The 21080-nt window shown below is 40.8% G+C and overlaps 1 protein-coding gene across 3 annotated transcripts in view; it reads right to left on the bottom strand.

The window, feature by feature from the left end:
- Window positions 1–16158, bottom strand: part of LOC134023080 (membrane-spanning 4-domains subfamily A member 4A-like) — a 40395-nt gene extending 24237 nt beyond the window's left edge. Inside the window, exons 1-8 of one of the 3 annotated variants that reach the window (XM_062464905.1) lie at window positions 15960–16141; window positions 14555–14810; window positions 14258–14368; window positions 13657–13713; window positions 13421–13552; window positions 12883–12996; window positions 12663–12749; window positions 12108–12453 (exon numbers count right to left, since the gene is read on the bottom strand). In XM_062464905.1, the coding sequence (XP_062320889.1) occupies window positions 12364–12453; window positions 12663–12749; window positions 12883–12996; window positions 13421–13552; window positions 13657–13713; window positions 14258–14368; window positions 14555–14731 (768 nt within the window). In that variant the 5' untranslated portion in view covers window positions 14732–14810; window positions 15960–16141 and the 3' untranslated portion in view covers window positions 12108–12363. Of the gene's footprint in view, window positions 1–12107; window positions 12454–12662; window positions 12750–12882; window positions 12997–13420; window positions 13553–13656; window positions 13714–14257; window positions 14369–14554; window positions 14811–15959 lie in introns of those variants that run through there. The other 2 variants (XM_062464903.1, XM_062464904.1) reach the window with 2 other exon arrangements.
- Window positions 16159–21080: the final 4922 nt, after the last annotated feature.

The raw sequence follows: 21080 nt of genomic DNA, 5'->3' as shown, positions 1-21080 counted from the left end.
ATTTACCGGGGCAGCTTCTCTACACAGGGCTATATCGCATTTTGCGTTGTTACTGACAATGATCGCTACCAGTGAGCTTTTTATAAATGAGCGATTTTCCACTAAATAAATGTCAAGCTTATTTACGTTTTGGGGGCATATTTTCAGTTAGCAGATGGTACTGTTTGAATCGCGATTCCATCTTCTACTGCCGGGTAACGTAGAATAATCTTCAAAGGGGGTTCTTTATTAATGAATGAATGCAATGAGTAGGCTAAATGCCTGAAAATATCATGAGAAGGGAAAAACTTAAAATGACGTTTAAATCATAGAGATTAGGTCAATTTTTACACCGGTCTGCCAAATTTATTAGTTTTGATTCAACGATGAGGCTGCCTCTTGCAGGGGAAATGAGAAGACATCTATTTCATTCTACACTTCACTCGTATTTTCAGTTGTAAATGAGCAGCAAAAAAAATATGCTTTTAAATCTATGTAATCTTTATAAATAATAAGTATGCATTTTTATATAACATATACAGAAATATCAGTTGTAAAAATGTAATTCAAAAACGGACCCCTGTGCAACCGACGCAAGCAAGCACACCCTACAATTTCCCCAGAAATTGTACCCTCTCTAGTTCGTTTTGTTTCAACGATGAGGCTGCCTCTTGCAGGGGAAATGAGAAGACATCTATTTCATTCTACACTTCACTCGTATTTTCAGTTGTAAATGAGCAGCAAAAAAAAAATGCTTTTAAATCTATGTCATCTTTATAAATAATAAGTATGCATTTTTATATAAAATATACAGAAATATCAGTTGTAAAAATGTCATTCAAAAACGGACCCCTGTGCAACTGTCGCAAGCAAGCACACCCTACAATTTCCCCAGAAATTGTACCCTCTCTAGTTTCATATGCAATGTTTAACTTTGTGTAATTTTGTACATAATATGAGCTCATCTTAATGTTGAAACCTGTATCAAAAATATGACTAAAACATCTTTATATCACTTAGAATTATTGCTACGGTGGAACCTTTTCTCTCTCTGGCTGACATATATTTTCAGATTATTTTAATAGTTACAAAAGTTAAATCACTCCATAGTCATGCACTTAAATATATTTTAGGACTGCTCTCAAGATACATACCCAGTAGATCCCTAAGGATGGTCCCGTGGCACTGTACTTTTAACAGTTCCAAAAGCCAGGACAAAGAGACATGGAGAGGCAGCTTTTAGTTTAAGTAGCTTTACAAGTTTGCTTAAATGTGTATTGTGTTCTGTACAGTTTGTGTGTGTCCTATGGTGTCTAAAGTAATACGCCTCTTGTTAATCAAATATTTTCCAGTAACTTACCTTTAAATGCTTAGTGTGTTTTGTAATGTATATTGTCATAATGCACGCATATAAGCCTACCAGTCATGGTAAAATGTTGTTATGTGTTATGCTTCTTATGATATAGTACTTATTTAGCCTGTTGTTATGAAATTTGTTATCTAAATTCAATTTGAACTGGGAATACTTTAACAAATGTTTAAAAATATATATACTGTATTTATATAAACTAATAAATATGTTTGGCCTGACATGCAATTGTTAAAATGGTCGTTGTCAAAGCTGTCGTTTTGACGTTTGTGGCTGTCTGATATGAAGACAATCTCAGTAAGCCTAGGCTACGGTAACTAAGCCTGTCATAGCAATGAGAAAGTCAATCTTTTCTAGAAAGCTCCATAAGGGTAACTTTTTTTGTACAACATAGCTGGCAACGCAATGGTTGTTTCTGCACACATTGCAAGTATTCAAGAGTACATTTTCGGTCTCCCACGGTGGAAATTCGGACATGATCATCCTGGTAAGACGAGGCCTATCATAAGCGATGGCAACAAAGCCGGAAGTAAAACCGTAGGGACAAACTTGTAGCATTCCCATTTGAATCTTATATTTGTGTATAAGTTACATTTGTCCATATGTTAAATCATTAACAATACTGGGAGGTGGGTACACAAAATTAATTTTATTTAATAGTTCAATGTCATGGAGTCTAGCAGTAGCAAGTAGCACAAATGCGAATATAAGCGGACTACAAATATGGCGCATGTTTGTCGTCAAAACACTCTGGTGGAGCTCTGGGAATTGTAGTTCTGTATGTTCATATTAATTTTATACTTTCTTCGTCCTAAAGTAGTACCAGATTCGCTTATTATGTAATATTTACTTACATCAGTCTCTTTGAAAAGTCATAATTTATCAGTTATCAATTAGTTAAAATGTAACTGTCTTAATATGTTACTTTTACTTAACATTATATAACATCATTATTTTACAACTTTTTAACTTGGTTCCGACATTATACTTAAAGAAAGCCCTTTTGAGTCTGAATACAAAATCCCAGGCGGATAACAGCTTCAGATTAAATAAAAAGTCGAATTTAATTTTAAGAAATTAACTATTCTAGGTTCCGCTGTTGATCCCATGTTGGGACTAGGGTCGTGATATTGAACGATTGTGTTTAAATAACCCCAATTATTCACTGTACCAAGCCATGACTATGTACCATAAAAGGAACTGAAAACCTTAACTCTAATTTTGGACCAAAACTGCATATGTAACTGCAACCGCGTATTTGTATTGTACGTTTGTGTAAAAGTTGTATTTGGCCCCATGTTAAACCCTTAACAAGAATAGTAAGTTAAACAAATAATATCATTAAGGAATTTGGCCACTATATACACAAAATCTATTTTTTTGCATTTGATCTTTCCCTGTCTCTTTGAAATGTATGCCTAAGTCCAGCAGGGTGAAAATTAGAATTCGTCATAGGACCAAACCAAATATATCATTGGATAGGTTTTGATTAGGAGAGTAACACAATGCCAGTCTGATGGCTCTACTTGGTTCCTGATGTGAAATATTGACATCTGATCGTGGACTTTTACCCCAAAATGTGGTATTCTAGGTGGCGCCGTTGATCCCCTGTTGGTACTAATGTAACAGACGTGGTCTTGCAAGCTCCGTCAGAGGTATCGGGCAAATCGTCCCGCACTGGGTTCGAACTTACCACCTCTGGCTTCCCAAGCGCCACCACTACCAACTACGCCAACGAAAAGCTAGCTATTCGTTGATGCGGGTGGCCTGTTACATACCTGAGGAGTGAGTTTCACTGATACACACCGGCTACATTCACTCCTCAAACTCACTCCGGCCGGTTAGCTGATGCTAACTTAGCGATACGGGTCACGGCACCAGTGTAACAGACGTGGTCTTGCAAGCTCCGTCAGAGGTATCGGGCAAATCGTCCCGCACTGGGTTCGAACTTACAACCTCTGGCTTCCCAAGCGCCACCACTACCAACTACGCCAACGAAAAGCTAGCTATTCGTTGATGCGGGTGGCCTGTTACATACCTGAGGAGTGAGTTTCACTGATACACACCGGCTACACTAGGGTTATGATATTGAACAATTGTGTTTACCTAACCCCAATGTTTCACTGTACCAGGCCATGTAGGCCTACCATAAAAGGAACTCAAAACCCTAACCCTAATTACCCTGTCTCTTACTGACGCCAAACGGTACCCTGTGCGTCCGCATCCGACGCCTAGGGCCGTGACAAAGCGTTGGTATTTGACGACTTGAGAATGAGAACGGGTGAGCCTGATGCAAACACTGCACATTGCAAATGTGCACAAACTCCAAATAAACGAACACCAAATTAACCAACCAACATTATATTTACCAGCTGCATCCCAGATTCGGGCACTGCCTCATCTAGGCCAAAGGATGTATTCAATAAATCTCGCCTACCATAATCATTCAATGCAGGGAGTGACAGATGCGTCTCGTTCATGTTACTTCTTGACCATTATGAAATAAAGTGTTTTGTAATTCATACATTTTGAATGTCAATTAGCATTTAATTATATAATTAATTCATTTATTTAAGTGTGGGACCCACAGTGAGTTTGGGGTAGTCTGCACGCCCCCCCCCCTCCAATGTAGCCTACTATTGTTGTTCATAGGCTATGTGTTTGTGTGTGTTAGGAAGACAAATAAAAAGCATTGTATGATACAATTTTATATTTAGTCATGTTCTATAATGTAACTATTAATTTATTGGCTGCCCTAAAATACCATTATAAAAACACAGATTCTTGTTATTAATAGATAGAAGGTGATAAAGATGCCTCATTTAGGGTAAACAATTGATAGCCTATAGCAGCTATGGCCTATATCCCCTTAAGGCATCCAGAATGTTCCTTGACGTAGAAAACAAATAAATACACCATAAATATGTGAGCTGTGAATACATTCTGTGATATATCGTGGAACATTCTTATTAAAGGAATTTTTGATGCACTCAACCCATAGTTATAGACCAAACACCGTCGTCCCCACCCTGCTTGAGGACCAGCTCTCCCAGCTGAACGTGCCTGATTCCACCTGCAGGTGGATCACAGACTTCCTGTCTGACAGGAAGCGGTGCGTTAAGCTGGGAACACAAGTCTCTGTCCATCAGCACCGGATCCCCTCAGAGCTGCGTCCTTTCTCCTCTGCTCTTCTCCCTGTACACCAACAGCTGCACCTCCAGTCATCCGTCCGTCAAACTCCTGAAGTTTGCGGACAACACCACCCTCATTTGGCTCATCTCTGGAGGGGATGAGTCTCATTATAGGTGGGAAGCTGACAACCTGGTGTAGCCAGAACCTAGAGCTCAATGCTGTTAAGACAGTGGAGATGGTTGTGAGCCCCACTCACCCCCATCACCCTGTGTGATTCCCCAGTCAACACTGTGGAGTCTTTCCGCTTCCTGGGCACTATCCTCTCCCTATTTTATTTTACATACCTGTCCCCTTCGTATTAGTTAGCATTAGTTCATTAGACTTTGCACCTTTTGTATAGTATAGTTAGACTTGTTTAAACTTACACCACTTATTTAAGATTTATTCCAATATGTTGAATGTTTGGCACCTTCCTGCCAAAGTAAATTCCTTGTCTGTGCAAACTTTCATGGCAATTAAAACCCTTTCTGATTCTGATAACAGACTGACAGAGAAATGTGTTGAGTATTTTATTGTGGGCTGGTTTTTGGCTCTGTATACTGTACAGCACCCAGAGCACCGAGGCTGTTCCTGCCGGGGGGTCTCGGCCTCCGGTACCCGGCCTCGGTCCTGCCCTGTACCCCAGCCTCGTTCTTGCCCAGTGCCCCAGCCTCGGTCCTGCCCTGTACCCCAGCCTCGTTCTTGCCCTGTGCCCCAGCCTCGGTCCTGCCCTGTACCCCAGCCTCGGTCCTGCCCTGTGCCCCTGCCTCGGTCCTGCCCTGTGCCCCTGCCTCGTTCTTGCCCTGTGCCCCTGCCTCGTTCTTGCCCTGTGCCCCAGCCTCGGTCCTGCCCTGTGCCCCAGCCTCGGTCCTGCCCTGTGCCCCAGCCTCGTTCCTGCCCTGTGCCCCAGCCTCGTTCCTGCCCTGTGCCCCGGCCTCGGTCCTGCCCTGTACCCCAGCCTCGTTCTTGCCCTGTGCCCCAGCCTCGGTCCTGCCCTGTACCCCAGCCTCGTTCTTGCCCTGTGCCCCAGCCTCGGTCCTGCCCTGTGCCCCTGCCTCGGTCCTGCCCTGTGCCCCTGCCTCGTTCTTGCCCTGTGCCCCAGCCTCGGTCCTGCCCTGTGCCCCAGCCTCGTTCTTGCCCTGTGCCCCAGCCTCGTTCCTGCCCTGTACCCCAGCCTCGGTCCTGCCCTGTGCCCCGGCCACCTCCTCCTCCGCCCGAGGACTTCTGGCCGCCGCCTCCTCCGCCCGAGGACTTCTGGCCGCCGCCTCTGCCCGAGGACTTCTGGCCGCCGCCTCCTCCGCCCGAGGACTTCTGGCCGCCGCCTCCTCCACCCGAGGACTTCTGGCCGCCGCCTCCTCCGCCCGAGGACTTCTGGCCGCCGCCTCCTCCGCCCGAGGACTCCTGGCCGCAGCCTGCCACCGCGTCCGCGCTCCCAGGCGCCCCATCGTCCGCGCTCCCAGGCGCCCCCTCGTCCGCGCTCCCAGGCGCCTCCTCGTCCGCGCTCCCAGGCGCCCCCTCGTCCGCGCTCCCAGGCGCCCCCTCGTCCGCGCTCCCAGGCGCCCCCTCGTCCGCGCTCCCAGGCGCCCCCGGGACAGGTTAATGTAGTAAATGTGGATGTTTTCAGCTTTAGAATTCTATTCTAAAATTAAGTTGAACTTTTTCAGGTAAGTCTTTTGCAAAAATGCCCTTACTTGCATATGTTAAGACACATGCAGACACATACAATACTACCCAGAACAGATTCCTGTCTTAAAAAAGTAATCAGAAGAAGTGGGAGTCAGGTGGCTGAGCGGTTAGGGAGTCGGGCTAGTAATCTGAAGGTTACCGGTTCGATTCCCGGCTCTGCAAAATGACGTTGTGTCCTTGGGCAAGGCACTTCACCCTACTTGCCTCGGGGGAATGTCCCTGTACTTACTGTAAGTCGCTCTGGATAAGAGCGTCTGCTAAATGACTAAATGTACATGTAAGAAGAGTTGCAGTTTATTTATAGTTTGATCATTTATTTTGTTGTAATTATTTTATCTATTTTGTTTTAGAGTTTAGAGAGATGTGAAGTTTCCTAACTTTTGACTGCTACTGTATACCTGCCTTGGTATCTTTGACGTAATGATGTACACGTGAACACAGACAACTGTGCTTATAATATAATTGTCTGTTAAGTCCAGGTTCATGTACATGGCGGAGGAGGAGGACGAGGACGAGGAACGCTGGGAGGCCCCCACCTGCTGGTTGGAGGACTGGAATTACATACAGAGAACCAGACACTTGATTTAGAGCAGGGGTGTTCAACCCTGGTCCTCTGGGTTTGCTGTCCTGTATGTTTTAGATGTTACCCTGCTCCAACACACCTGATTCAAATTAATGTAGCAATCTAACCCTTCTCATCTACATCAGGGGTGGGCAATTCATTTTCCTGAAGGGCCACATGAGAAATTTGGATCGTTGTGGCGGGCTGAACCAATAGGCTGAACTTAATTATGCTCAATATTAATTTTATTACTTTATAAAAAAACTGTAAATTATATGGTTTTGAGCTGCTACTGGTAATACATGTTTCTATATAACGGGGGCACCAGCGGGCACAGCAGCAGCAGCAGCAGCAGCATGACAACAGGCGCCAGCTCTACAGCATCCCTGGTGAGTGGCCGGGTGGGGAGGGGTCACAGGGTTAGGTTTGGGAAGTGAGAATGGTAATCGCACCCTGAACCCATTATATACCTTTATCTTGGACCCATATCAGCTTGACTGCTTTCGGGAAGCTGTAATTGACCCTGTTGACACATTTACGGGATGAGCTGTGACATTCAACTTTAGAACTGTGTGTCAGGCGATTCAAAACGTGACTGGCTAGCTTGCTCATAAGTAAGTAGTTCATAGGGAAAGTTTTTTGCCCATAGGGAAAGCCTCCATCTTGAGAGAAACTCACCTCTGCTCAGTGGCTATGCTCAGATAAAACATTTATAAATAGGACTGTAGAAGCCATGACACTATTGTATTATAATCATATCAGTAGTTTGTTTATTGTATTTGTTTAGTTTTATTGTTTTGGAGCAATAGGGGCACACCTCACTCAGGTAGTATATATGAGGCCATAAATCAAGGTAGTTAAGGTTTTTTTTGTTTTCTTACCAAAGCAACAGAAAGCCAGCACAGATTGAACAGTTTTTTGTTAGTTAGAATAACAGATTTTATGCTGCATTAGTGGCGTTGATCAAAGTGGAAATTGGATGTAAGACAAAAGAAACGCTTCGTACTTAAGTCCACCAACCTCTGTCAGTGTACGAGTTTCATTAACTCCCATCTCTCTCTACTCCTTCTCTCCAGGGGTGAACATCGCCTACCTGAACCCAGGCAACGTCGGGGGCCACAAGGGGTCCAGTCTGGCTGACCGCCAGAGGGAGTACCTGCTGGACATGATCCCCCCTCGCTCCATATCCCAGTCCCTCACTGGACAGAAATGAAACCACACCACGTTCGCCCCCCCCAACCCATCGTGCTGGACATGATTCCCCCCCACCCAACCCTTTGCTCCATATCCCAGTCCCTCCCCGGACAGATATGAACCACACCACTCCTTCGCCCCTTCCTTCCCACAACCTATCCTGGTGCAATACTGCAACACCCCCCGCCCCCTTAACCATTCGACCCTCCATCGTATGCAGTGCCTGTTAGTGTGCCTACCAAACTAACCTGTATGAAAAACACAATCAATCAATGACTCCAAAAACAAAAAAATATATAAATGAAAGACAACGCTCTTAATTAAAACGACCAGTCGTTTTAACACGTGATACAAAGTCCCCATGTTAATGCAATCGTCTTTAGTGCAATGGATGTCCTTCTCGTTTCACCGCTACTGACTCGTCGCTGTCCTCAAATCACCCTGTTTCTATATACCGGGGGCGACAGAAGTGGGGTGTTAATTTTTGTTCAGTATTCGTGTGCTTGTTTTTTTTTTTAAGCAATATTTTGTCTGGCCTTTCTTAAAATAAGAAATCAGTTCTTTGTCCTTTCTGGGAATGGCTTATTTTTTTCCTCGAGAACTACACTGTCTTCTCGGATTGTCGATTCTCTCCTTATCTGGCTTCATTCAACTGGGCCCCCAACATTTGGAGGTGGAATCCTGGTGTTACAGACATTGTCTTCAAGATGGTGGAATCTCCCTGACTTGCAGACATAGCTCAACCTTTGTTTTAAGAAGGTGATTCTTGTGGTTGCTTAATTGGCACAAATTATCTCAAACCTCTTACAAGCTTGGGAGCTTAGGTGCAAAAGGAGGAGGAAATAAAACTCCAATGATTTGTTGAAAGATACAATGTTTTAGATCTTGGGAGCTTGTTCATAGCAATACTTCATGAAGTGACTGTTGAAACGTGGATACACCTCAAACAGAGAATGGGCAATGAACCCAGATGGGTTTAGAGACTGGTCCCTGTTTTAATTTGAGATTAAAGTCATAGATGCCACATTGCAATCCCACCTCGTTGTTTTTACTTGACTCAGAACAGGTGCTTTAGTCCGGAGTGTTCTCGAAAGATAAATGACAAAAAAAATGGATTAATATGGTTGATAGTGACATCATTATGTAATAAGTCATTGGATTGTTAAGGATGTCAGTTAGCAGAGTTTTTTTAATTGGACGAAACATCAGATGGTGATTTTGGTTGGCTGGGAAACCTTGTTGAGGAATTGGATAGGAGAGACAAGTTCAGAAGATCTATAATATGACATGTTGGGATAAAATTGGGACATACGTGTTGAACCCCTTGTTCTTTTTATTTATCTTTTGTTTCTAAGTCTAGAGTTCCCTAGTAAGAGTTACCTTTTCTTTGACATATAAACTTGTAGATTAAGTTTTATATGAATATTACATTGTCTGACTTTTTTACCTGCTAGTGTACAAGTCCACTATGCAGTGTAAGGCTTAGGGAAAGTCTGTCTTGATTCTTGATGGGTTCCGAATATCAATGATCCATTCATTATTAACAGGTTGCACAATATTCCTGATATAAGTTGTCTGCACAATATTCCTGAGTGAAGGAAGTGAAGGCCAGGAACTGTATGTACAATACAGGAAATGTGCTTTCCCTCAGAGCAAGAAGCTTCATAACTGAAGAGCAACAGTGTTAAAATGAATTATTCCGTTGTTCTTTATCATTTTGACAACTCAATTTTCTCTTAATGAAATTGTCTTCGGTGTAGTCATATTTTTTGCTTCCCACTAAGGTCAAGATTTACTTTTCCTCTGTTTCATTTAACCTTGTTAAACTTCAGAAGCAGGTGCAATATTTGGATACACAGCAAAGGAAAACCTCTTATGAGTTTTTATTCTATGGGTAGTGACCGAAAGAACGAGATCGCGAATACAAGCGGCCGAAATGAGTTTTCTCCGCAGGGTGTCCGGGCTCTCCCATAGAGATAGGGTGAGAAGCTCGGTCATCCGGGAGGGGCTCAGAGTAGAACCGCTGCTCCTCCGCGTCGAGAGGGGCCAGTTGAGGTGGCTCGGGTATCTGATAAGGATGCCTCCTGGAAGCCTCCCTGGTGAGGTGTTCTGGGCACGTCCCACTGGGAAGAGGCCCTGGGGAAGACCCAGGACACGCTGGAGGGACTATGTCTCTCGGCTGGCCTGGGAACGCCTCGGGGTCCCCGAGGAAGAGCTGGTGGAAGTGGCCAGGGAGAGGGAAGTCTGGGCCTCCCTGCTTAAGTTGCTGCCCCCGCCACCCGACCCCCGGAAAAGCAGCAGATGATGGATGGAGTTTTTATTCTGAATTTAACTACATAATTAAAATAAATCTGTCTGTCTGGTGTACACTAGTTGCCGTTAAATTATTTTATCCCTTGTAAGGGATGTGGCACTTAGATTAATGTAATTGGGCTATTTTACCTATTCTAAGGACATGATGAAACACAATCACTGTTTTAGCACAGTGACGGTTTGGTGGTTTTTACCCCCACAGATTTTTTATATGTATCATTGTCTTCTATGCTATGTGTTTGATATTAATAACTGTCCTTTGTCGTGTTTATGCTATCTCTTCTATCTAGCTTACCATCAACTTTTCTCTCTGTTCTATTTCCCGAACTATGCCAGATGCATTCACAAATGTTATGAAAAAAGGTTATAACACTTGGAAAAGATCATTTTCAGATGTCATTTTTGTAAGGTTTTAAATATATATATATATAAAAACTACCTTTTTCTGACCTGTCAATTTAATTTCTGAAGATTTTATAAAAGAAATTATAAAAGAACACAAAAAAATGAATCTACAAAAACAGTATAACCTCAATAAACTGAAAACAAAAGGATACAATACTTGCTTGAATAGGTGTATTAATAATGACTTGATGTATTTAAGCTTTTACTCCTTTTTGGAGCACAACACATGAATTGAAGATGGGTGTACATTGTGTAGAAAAGCAAGCAAAAAGCCATGGATATCGTGAAGCTTGTCATTTTGTTTTGTGATCACTGTGTATTCCTGTGCCACAAATGTGCAAAAACGTGTGGGGGTTAATATTCTACCTTTTCTATTTACTATCAAATGCATGCACACCTTTCGGTATATTGTTTTGCAGTACTTATCCAGTAGGATCATTATTTTGGATGGTTGTTTGATCTATCCCAGGGCCACCTGTCAGTGTGTAAAGTTACCTGCTTTTTGTCCAGTTTTCTTTTGGCAAATATGTTGTTCACTTAACAGTTATTACTATTTTGACATTATTTCATGCTTTTATGTTCTGATTAGTATGTAGTTATAATACTTTTGAAAGGCTTGGTTTAGATCAAACAACTGGAATGGGATTTTCATTTTGAATGCACAGTAGTATAAATGCTAAGCTACATGCTAATTTTGCCATTGTCATTAAGTTTGTGGAGGCATCCATAGTGTGCAATGTGTTCGGTCAAGCAAACCATTGGAAGCATTCAGCAGTCTAACACAATGCTGTCATGGTAGGATCCCAAAAAAGGCTCAGTATGGATTGTATCAGATTCTGTCAACAAAAAAAAAGAAGCGATGTTTTAAAAAATGCATGAGAAATGTTTTGCTTTTGGAGACAAAATCAGCTAACAGTGTGATAGATTCCCACTCTGTCTTTACTAGCTAGCTCAGACTTAGCATTGTTTGATTGCTTTCATACTGTTAATCAAAAAGAAGACGAATGTGTTTAACTGCCAGGGTCCAAGCCAGTTTTTTTGTTCAAAAGGTACAGGTCTGTAATACAGCCAACCAACCAGTTGCAGTAAAAGCAAGGGATGGCTTTAACCCCAATATGACTAATGAACAGCACTTTGCTTTTGGGACATTTTTATTGATTGTAAGAACTAACATGAAAAGAGGAACAGATTTGAGTAGCGCTCGTATTGAATTTTGTTCTATAATTAAACAATACAGTCCAGTAATATAAACCTCTGAAAAAAAACACTGCACTTTTTTTTATCCTTTTTAAAAATGTTGAGAAGGACAATTTTGAGTGAGGAACCGAAGGGTAACAACATTGTCCTTCTCAACTTTTTTAAAAGGGAAAGAAAAAGGTACACTGGTCTTTTAACTTTTTCCAGAGCTGTAGTTTTATTTGACACAACTTTGATTCAGAAAGTCAGTAATTTATTTAAATTCCACAAAATAATAGTCACACCATTTATTTATGCTAAGCTAATTTTGGTAGGCTAATTGCCAGAGTTTGAACTACAAGGAGAGAGAAAAAAATGACAGGGTAAAGCATCATACAGTCAGTATGATTGACTTCTAACCAGTGTAAAGGTTTTAAAAAGTGATTATTGGAGGTAATAAAGTGACCATAACAAACTAAAGAGAACCAAGCAGCCACAGTTAAGAGCTTCAGGGAATGATAGCCGGACTGTACTGGGGGGGTCTGTTGTTGTCATAGGCAGGCAATCCCTCTTCTGCTCCTTTTGGGGTCCTCAAAGTCTGTTGCAACAAAAGAAGATATAAGAAGACATGATTTATCAAGGATAACCAGTTGATTCTTATTGAATTGAACGTTCATTTAAATTTCTGAGAGGAAGCATGTTTGGGTTTTGGTTAGTGTTTTCTGCATCCCCTTTGCGCCTTAGGTTTTGATCGGTGGTGTTTGATCTGGTATAGAAATGGGTGAAAAGCAGTGTTAGACTTCCTACCTCATAGCTGTTCGGTGGGTTGTCGAATGTTGTCTGTGAAGGTACAGGGCCACCTTGTGGTAAGTGACTGCCAACGATGAACACCTGCTACAAGACAAAATAAGACATGTAATTATTAAGGTGCATCTTGTTTCACCGTCCCCTGCAGTGGCCTATACCAGCTGTCAGGACTGGACGGCATTTTGACGAAACCCACGTTGTTTTCAATGCTTCCACCTACTTCAGGGGGGGAATGACAGACAGCTTTGCAGGCAAATGCTGAGACACTGATGGTGACCATCATTTCCAGCAAAGAGAAAAGCAACATGATGCCAGAAATTCCCTGATGTTTTGCCTGTGAAGACAAAAAATTACGAAATTGCTGTGCACATGAGAAACATTTTGTGAAGATTTTCACTCCAGATACTGGTTTTCTAGTAGCTATCTACTATTGTCAATTAATAGCCTACAGCAATTAGGCAGACTTTTATGATGGCATGAATGGAATGACAGTTGTGCCTCATATTCATTTATATATATATTCAAATTGCTAATCATTACACTGTTTCTGCTAAATTACTCATATCCCACACCTTCAACTCTGTGTACAGCATGACTCTGGGCCAGCTATACTTGTTTGACTGAAGTGACTGTGAGGTCTTATTCACTACTCAACACTAGACCTGTATTGACTATTTTCATTTTTATCAATATGCATACTGTAACTTAAATTCCATAAACATCTCAAATAAAAAAGGAATAAATATGTATGGTCATACCCAGTATTGATAACATATCTCATAGTAATTGTAACAATAGTAAAATACACCAGCAGCATCTACAGAGTAGAGAACGGTGCCTATGCCTGCAGTCACTGTGGCAACAACGTTCATTCCCAATGACGCCTTCACCTGAGGGAGAGATAAAAAGCAGAGTTAAAGGATTTATAACTTTAAATGGATGAAGATATTCAAAAACACTAGACTGGACATTAAGAAAGTTCAACATTACTAACCAGGCACTTGTTCAATGATTTTTCAGCTGCAATGGTGAGAGAGCCTGCAATTATGTACTGAGAGAGAAAAATACATTTTGCTTAGTAGTAGGTTTCCTGTACACACAAAGTTGATGTAAATTTAAATCAATTAGCTTTTCTATGCAACACTATGAACTGTATACTTAAGTACATTCTATGGTACACTATAAAAATAGAGCATACTCATAACTCAACTGCTTTAGCAGAGTAGAAGCTTCAAACATGAGGAAACAATAATAAGGAAACAGTTCAATGAAACTATGTAACTGTACTTCTGTAATTGGAGCTACTCAGCTAGTAGCTGGGGTCAGGTTTAACTTCGAATGACAGCATTCATTAATGATTACACGAGTTGCCTCGACTGACAATAATCAAATTAAAGCACAGAAGGGTAGTGAGTTCAACTCATTTTGGTCAAACTTATCCACATACTTTGAGTAAGAGAACAGGTCTTATTGATTAGTTCAATTCATTGTTTCAACGGTGACACAACAGAACTTTAAAAGTGAACTGAAATCCACACCAGTACTGTAGAATGACGACCAACAACAAAGGTAACAAAGGGAAGATGTGCACTTACAATGATGCTGCCCCAGACGAATATACCACTTAATACTCCAAGACTCAATTCACCAACAGCCATCACGATTCCAAACAAAAATGTAATGGCGCCAACCATGATTTGTACTGTCTGATGGCAAAACAGACAGAGCAAAAACAGTCAGACAGTGACTATTTAATGGAACACGGTCATAAGAGAAATGTGTAAACAATGATGTAGCCATACACCCCTCTGTACTATGAAATATTCTTCACTATCGCTCCGTTTTGATCACATATATTTATCTTACATACACTTGGTACAGTAAAGTCCTACCCCCAGAGCCTTAGGATGTCCCTCACGGAACCTCTCCATCACAGACGACACCACAGGTCCTACCCGACCCATACAGGTGGGGGGAGAGGGGGCCCCCATCCCCAAGCCGTTCCCAGCAGGGTGAACATGGGTGATGACCACCACCCCATTAGTGGTTGTTGATACAGAGCTGGACATCTTCACAGTGGAGAGCAGGATGTTGTAAGGATGTGCTGGTCTTTCTGGTGTGGTCTGGGTTGGGTTGTTGGACTTCCTCCTTAAAAGCTGATAAAAGTTGATCATTTATCAGTGATGGCCACATGACTGCTCATATATTAAGCGAACTTTGTCCTCAACTTCTGGTGATATTATTTATGTAGGTCTATGTTGTCTGTGCTTTTTAGTATTTGAGTAAGAGACGTGTAGTTTAGGCTACTGATTAACTGGAATACATTTATTTACCATTAGCCTATAATTCTAAACTTTGCACTGACTTTTAGGTTACTGCTGTTGTCGTTTATTGTTGTATACTAGTGTAATAATTGGACCAATACGCTGTTCCTATTGGTCCAGAAGACGTTCTCAAAAGTTAATAAATCCGTTTATATACCTCCTGAAAGTTCGCAGAGGTAAATAAACGTTACGGACCTAGCAACAAGCGGTTGCCTTGGAGATGTAGCCATTGACCTTAACGACGTGGCATCTGCTCGGCAACAAAGTAGCCTAAATTGCCTTAAAAAAAACTAAAACAACCAAATATGTTTTTTTGCACAGGTCCGCAAACGCCCCGCAATCGCTTCCAGTTTTAAAGAAGTATCTGAAGCAGATAGAAGACGTTGTTGATATGTTGCCTTGGAGATGTAGTGACGTCACCAGTGCAAGTGCAGCTGATTGCTCTGACAACATGGCGTCTGCTCCGGATTCGACCTGTTTGATTTGTGATCTTCCCACGTATTGTTGTAGTATATAACAAACCAAATGTTTACTCCTCGACAGGTCAGCAAACGCTTTGTCGCCTTTGCTGTTTATAGTTGAACCTACTTCTTTGCATTTCCTTCATACAAGGACACTTGTAGCCCTACTAGTACCAGGACATATATAGGAAGTTAACCTTCATCTTTAAACAATAGCCTATATTTGTATTCTTCCCTTAGTTACAGCATGTTACCATGCAAAGGTACTGTAGACAGGTAGCTAACAACTTGAAATCTCCAATAAACACAAGACTTGACGATGTTTACTGGAACGATTTTCGATGCGAAACTGAAAGTATAACCTATAGGCCTACATTAAATCATAACGTTACTGTACATTAGTACAGTAGGTACACAAACACATAATTTACAGAGAAAATGTATCTACAATTGTCGGCATAATATGAACGTCTACACTAATGATACACAAAATGTATATAGGGCCTACTTACAGATAAATGGCATCCAACAGAAACAGGAAAATAACTGAGACGCTGTAATTTCAGTTGCGTGTCTGAATGTCAACTGGGGAATATCCGATTTCCCGCTCTTAATTAGGAGTAGGGGTGGGGGATGTAGCCTGGCTACGGCCTAATAGCTTGAGCCGCCCGCGAGTCAATTCATAAATACATAAAACATCTCTAGACAGCAATATAACAAATGTATTACGACATAAGGAAAAACGGTTGCTTAATACAAAATAGTAGAATCCGGTGTCCAGGGTAAGTGTGATCGCAATGTTGTCAACTTTGTCACTATGAAATAGGCAACGGTGGCCTGCTGCAGCAGTATGTTTTTGTGTGAAAATACAGTGTAGATGACTATTAAAACCATGGGGGTTGCGAAGCCTCCTCCCTGAAATGAGTCTCTGCAGGTTGGGATGTCTGTCAGCATAACAGTCAATTAACGAGACAAGGGAGGCATGGGATGGGACAAATCAATTAGGCCCAATATAAGGGACTTCCCGGCTAATACAGGACAGTTTTGTAACTCTAACAGCAGTTTGGCGGTTTTGAAGGCTAATCAACGACATGCATTATGGCGACTGTCAAAAAAAGAAATCTAGGCTAGATTCGGAATGTAGCGTTTTCCATGAGAAATGGACAAACAATTATGTTTTTGTTATCCCTGTAAAGTGAATTTAAAGTTTTTTGTCTAAACACATATATAAAAAAAATCTGTATTGCTTAAACACGTTACAAAGACTGTAAACCATGTATCATGTATCGATGACGCAATGGAGGCACCTAATAACTAGAGCGCATAAGCTCTTAATAAAACTAATAAACTGTTATTAATTGATAGTTATTTGGCTAAGTTATGCTATTTACATATCGATGACATCAGGGATGGGCAGTATTCATGATACATTTATTTAAATGATGTATTTCAAATAGCCTACAAAATAGTATTTTGGCATTTGTATTTGATAGGTTTGATAGAAATAGCTATTTATTTTGTATCAAAATACTTCAGTGTTTCGTATTTTGTAAAAATACTGTAAAATACTTTGTTACTATGGAATGCCGCGTTAGTCAAAATTAAATAAATAAATAGATAAGTAAATAAATAAATACATAAATAAATAAATATGGCTATGAAATAAACCCTGAAATTAAAAAAATATGGCAATAAATATACAAATATAGCATCATATAATTATATTGCTGAATCCATTTACCTACATCAATAAATAAATAAATGTACTTATTTCAAAATTATGTTTTTGTAAAGACAACATTTATTTCATGGGACTTTTATTTCCTAACGTCACATATATTTCCGAACAGCACATTTATTTCTGTGCTGTATTTATTTCCAATCCAACATGCAAACGAAAGGGGTGTGATTATCTTCAGACCAACGCAGCTGCACAAGATCGAAGGCAGATAGGGACACCTAGATTCGAGAGATGATGGAAGACATTAGTCGTGTCAGAGATCGCATGCTGGCCTTAGTAGATCAAATCAGTTTGATCAGCATGACTTGTCAGGATATATAATTTTGGCACACGTTGTAGATTTTGTAGAGGCACTTGGGTGGATAAGTGCTCTACAGAACATAGACATTGACCACAAAGTCTTAAATAATTTAAGACTTATCGAGCACGTGTTTGTGTGCAAGACGGCAAGTGCAGAAAGCCACCATGGGGCTAAAAAAGAATATTCCTTTAGGGTTAAGGGTTAAGCATATTTTGTTCGTAGGCTATTGTCTGGGTTCACAGTGATGTAAGTATTAATTTGTAAGATGTAGTTTCATAAGGGGCTGTGGTATCGTGGGAAATTTGACTATTGCCTCAAGACAACCCATACAAAATGTTGCCTAAATGCCAATAAATTTGTGACTGAAAGCTCCTTTTCTCCATGAGCCTGAATATCTCGCATACACAGAAATAAAGGTGGTGTTCAGAAATATATGTGGCGTAGGGAAATAAAAGTCCCCAAAAAATAAATAAATGTCGTCTTTACAAAAACATCATTTTGAAATAAGTAAGTGTATTTATTTACTGATGTAGGTAAATGGATTCAGCTAAATAATTATATGATGCTATATTTATATATTTATTGCCATCTTATTTCATAGCCATATTTATTTATGTATTTATTTACCAATCTATTTATTTATTTAAATTTGACCAACACGGCTTTCCATATGTTACAAGTGTACATGATGACATTGTAAAAACTGCAGGGGAAAAATATCATCAAGTCACTTATGCACATCATAAAATCATTATTTTTCATTATTTTGACCAAATTGCCAATGCTCTGGTACATTCATGAAAATCATTATGTAGCCTACAATTGTCTGCTGTTCCCTACATTATCAATTACTTATGTCCTGTTGATCAAAATGTATTACATTTACATTACATTTAGTCATTTAGCAGACGCTCTTATCCAGAGCGACTTACAGTAAATACAGGGACATTCCCCCGAGGCAAGTAGGGTGAAGTGCCTTGCCCAAGGACACAACGTCAGTTGGCATGACCGGGAATCGAACTGGCAACCTTCGGATTACTAGCCCGATTCCCTCACCGCTTAGCCACCTGACTCCCACAGTATTATATTGGTTCTCTGCTAAATAGTCTTAACCCCACAAAGATCTAGACATTTGTTACATATAGTACACAGTAGACCCAAACTCAGCACAGTCCTTGGGTCCTGAGATAGACACCTGCAAAATTACAACTTTGCACATTTTGCATAGATGCTGCATCTGATTGATGCATACTCAGTAATTTGCCCAGACTTGTTGAGATCTGTGGTTGGAGGGGTTAATACACCAAGACAAGTTCTGTTGCTACTTTCTGTTTACATTTCTGTCTACATTTAAAATCTAAAGATATTGATCATTTAATAATTGTTGACAAATGTTTGTTTTTAACTTCCAAATAAGTATCCAATGATTGATAAATACATAATGTATTGCTAAATGATTATACCCTAACTGAAGTATCTGTTTAGTAGGACTGTTTACCGCCTGACATATCATTTAGTACTATATTTGTGATTAACAGTTAAATGATTAATACGAGTTGCTGTGAATAACGGTGCCATCAATTGTCTTCTTATTAATTACTTGTTTGTCACTGATGCAAAGTAGGCCCTTTAACTATTGTTAGATTCATATTTTGTCGCTTTGAACAAAAGTGTCAATATACAATAACCACAACCCTCCCCAAAAGCTACAATAAAGCTGAGAGTAGTATATGCCCTGGAAAAGAGCACCAATACAAGAGAAGCAGTGTACTCACTCACTTTTTATTGACGATTTGGAGGCCCTATAGTACACAATGTCCATACTCAAGTGCAAGTAACAGTGGAAAGCTGCATGGCCTTTTAACAACACTGGATTATTAATGCAGGCATCCGCCGGTAGATTTTTTAGCTTTTTCTCTCTTAGCTTTTCTGCGCCTCCCTTGCGCTTTCGTTTCTCCATTTTTATCGATGCTAAACTTTAACGATACCAAACGATGTTAGGCATTAGCCAACAGCTCGTGTCTTCCTGGATTCGATTGGGTCAGGCGAGTGCCAATTAAGGAAATTAACCAATGGGCCGCTGTCAGTTCTCTATGCGCCGGCCCGACCCCAAAAAAACAATGGGCCGCTGTCAGTTCTCTATGGGCCGGCCAAAAAAATAATTATATATATATATATCGGCGATTCGGCCCAAAAGTGCGTCGGCCTACCGGGCAAATGCCCGGTATCCCAGATGGCCAGTCCAGCCCTGTTTGATATGCTGGTTGCATATGTCAGATTTTTGCTTTACTAATGATGTGCAGATTTTCTACATGTGAGGTTGTCCCTAGCTGGGGTCAAGAGGTCGCGCAGTGGGCCCCTGGCAAGACACAGATTTTGGAATGTGCTCTGTTCAATCTCTGGAGAGAGCAGGATGCATAGAATAGTCTACACACTGAGTTATGACTGTATCCCCTGTGTGCCATTTCCAATGTGCATCATTCGTGAAATTTGTGCTTTTTAAGGGCATGTTTTGTGGTTACTATATTTGTACCGTCCGGCCATACATAAAGGCCATCTGAGAGACAAGTTTTTCATTCATGTTGACCACTCTGTTGTGGGGAAGTCACATGATCCGACGTCGCCTAATAAACGAGGTCAAAACATTATTCAGTGTCGTGCAACTCTTTCCGCCCTCCGCCTGACATCTCATCCTATCAACTAGTTAGACAGAGAAAAGTTGTTGCTATCAAACATTGTCTATTTAATCAACTGAGTCAGTGTACTGGTGAAGGGATAGATTAAATAGGCCAATAAATGGGCATAGTTGTTAATGGTCGCACTTGCAGAGACGGTGGTTCTGAGTTTGAGTCCAGTGACGGGCGGTTAGGACGGTTGTGCACTGCCGACGAAGCTTGCGCGGCCACGTCTGTTACATTTGGAGGCTCAAAGTTATACGACTGTATAAAGCCAACCCTGCTTGGAGCATCCATATTTGTTGTCTTTTTTGCTGTAGCCTAGAGTCTAACCAGTAAGACCCCAGTGTTTAAGATCTGAGATAACTGATTTTTTCATTCATTTTGATAACGTATTTTAGTTACTTTGCAATTTTGTTTTATCATTCAAATTTGGCGGTAGCCTATATTGATCAAAGTTGCTAATTGATCGTCTATATGCATATGGCTTAATCTCCCCCCCATAAAATAATATTCAGAATAATACAAAATAATAATAATAATAAACAATACACTCCAGTAATATAGTTTTATTTCACCTAACTTTGATTCACAAAGTCAGTCATAATTTATTTAAATTCCACAAAATAATAATGTCACACCATTCACATCGGCCTAGAGCAAATGTAGGTAATTGCCAGTATAAGGGGTTTAATATTTGCCAAACAACCAAAACTAATTCCCCTATGGTTTAAGGAAGTTGGGAAACTGAACAGTGTAATGACATGAACCAAATAATGCCAATACCAATGGAATTCCAGTTATTTGACTCTATGATTACAGCTTTCACCAAGTTTCTAGGACATCAAAAAAAGGTGGAGGAGTCGCAGCTATTTTCTCCTCTAAACTGTTGTTCAAAATCACTGAGCTAGGTGAA

Source organism: Osmerus eperlanus, chromosome 7, assembly GCF_963692335.1.
Source record: "Osmerus eperlanus chromosome 7, fOsmEpe2.1, whole genome shotgun sequence".
Lineage (NCBI taxonomy): Eukaryota > Metazoa > Chordata > Actinopteri > Osmeriformes > Osmeridae > Osmerus > Osmerus eperlanus.
This window is presented reverse-complemented; position numbering and strand designations above follow the sequence as displayed.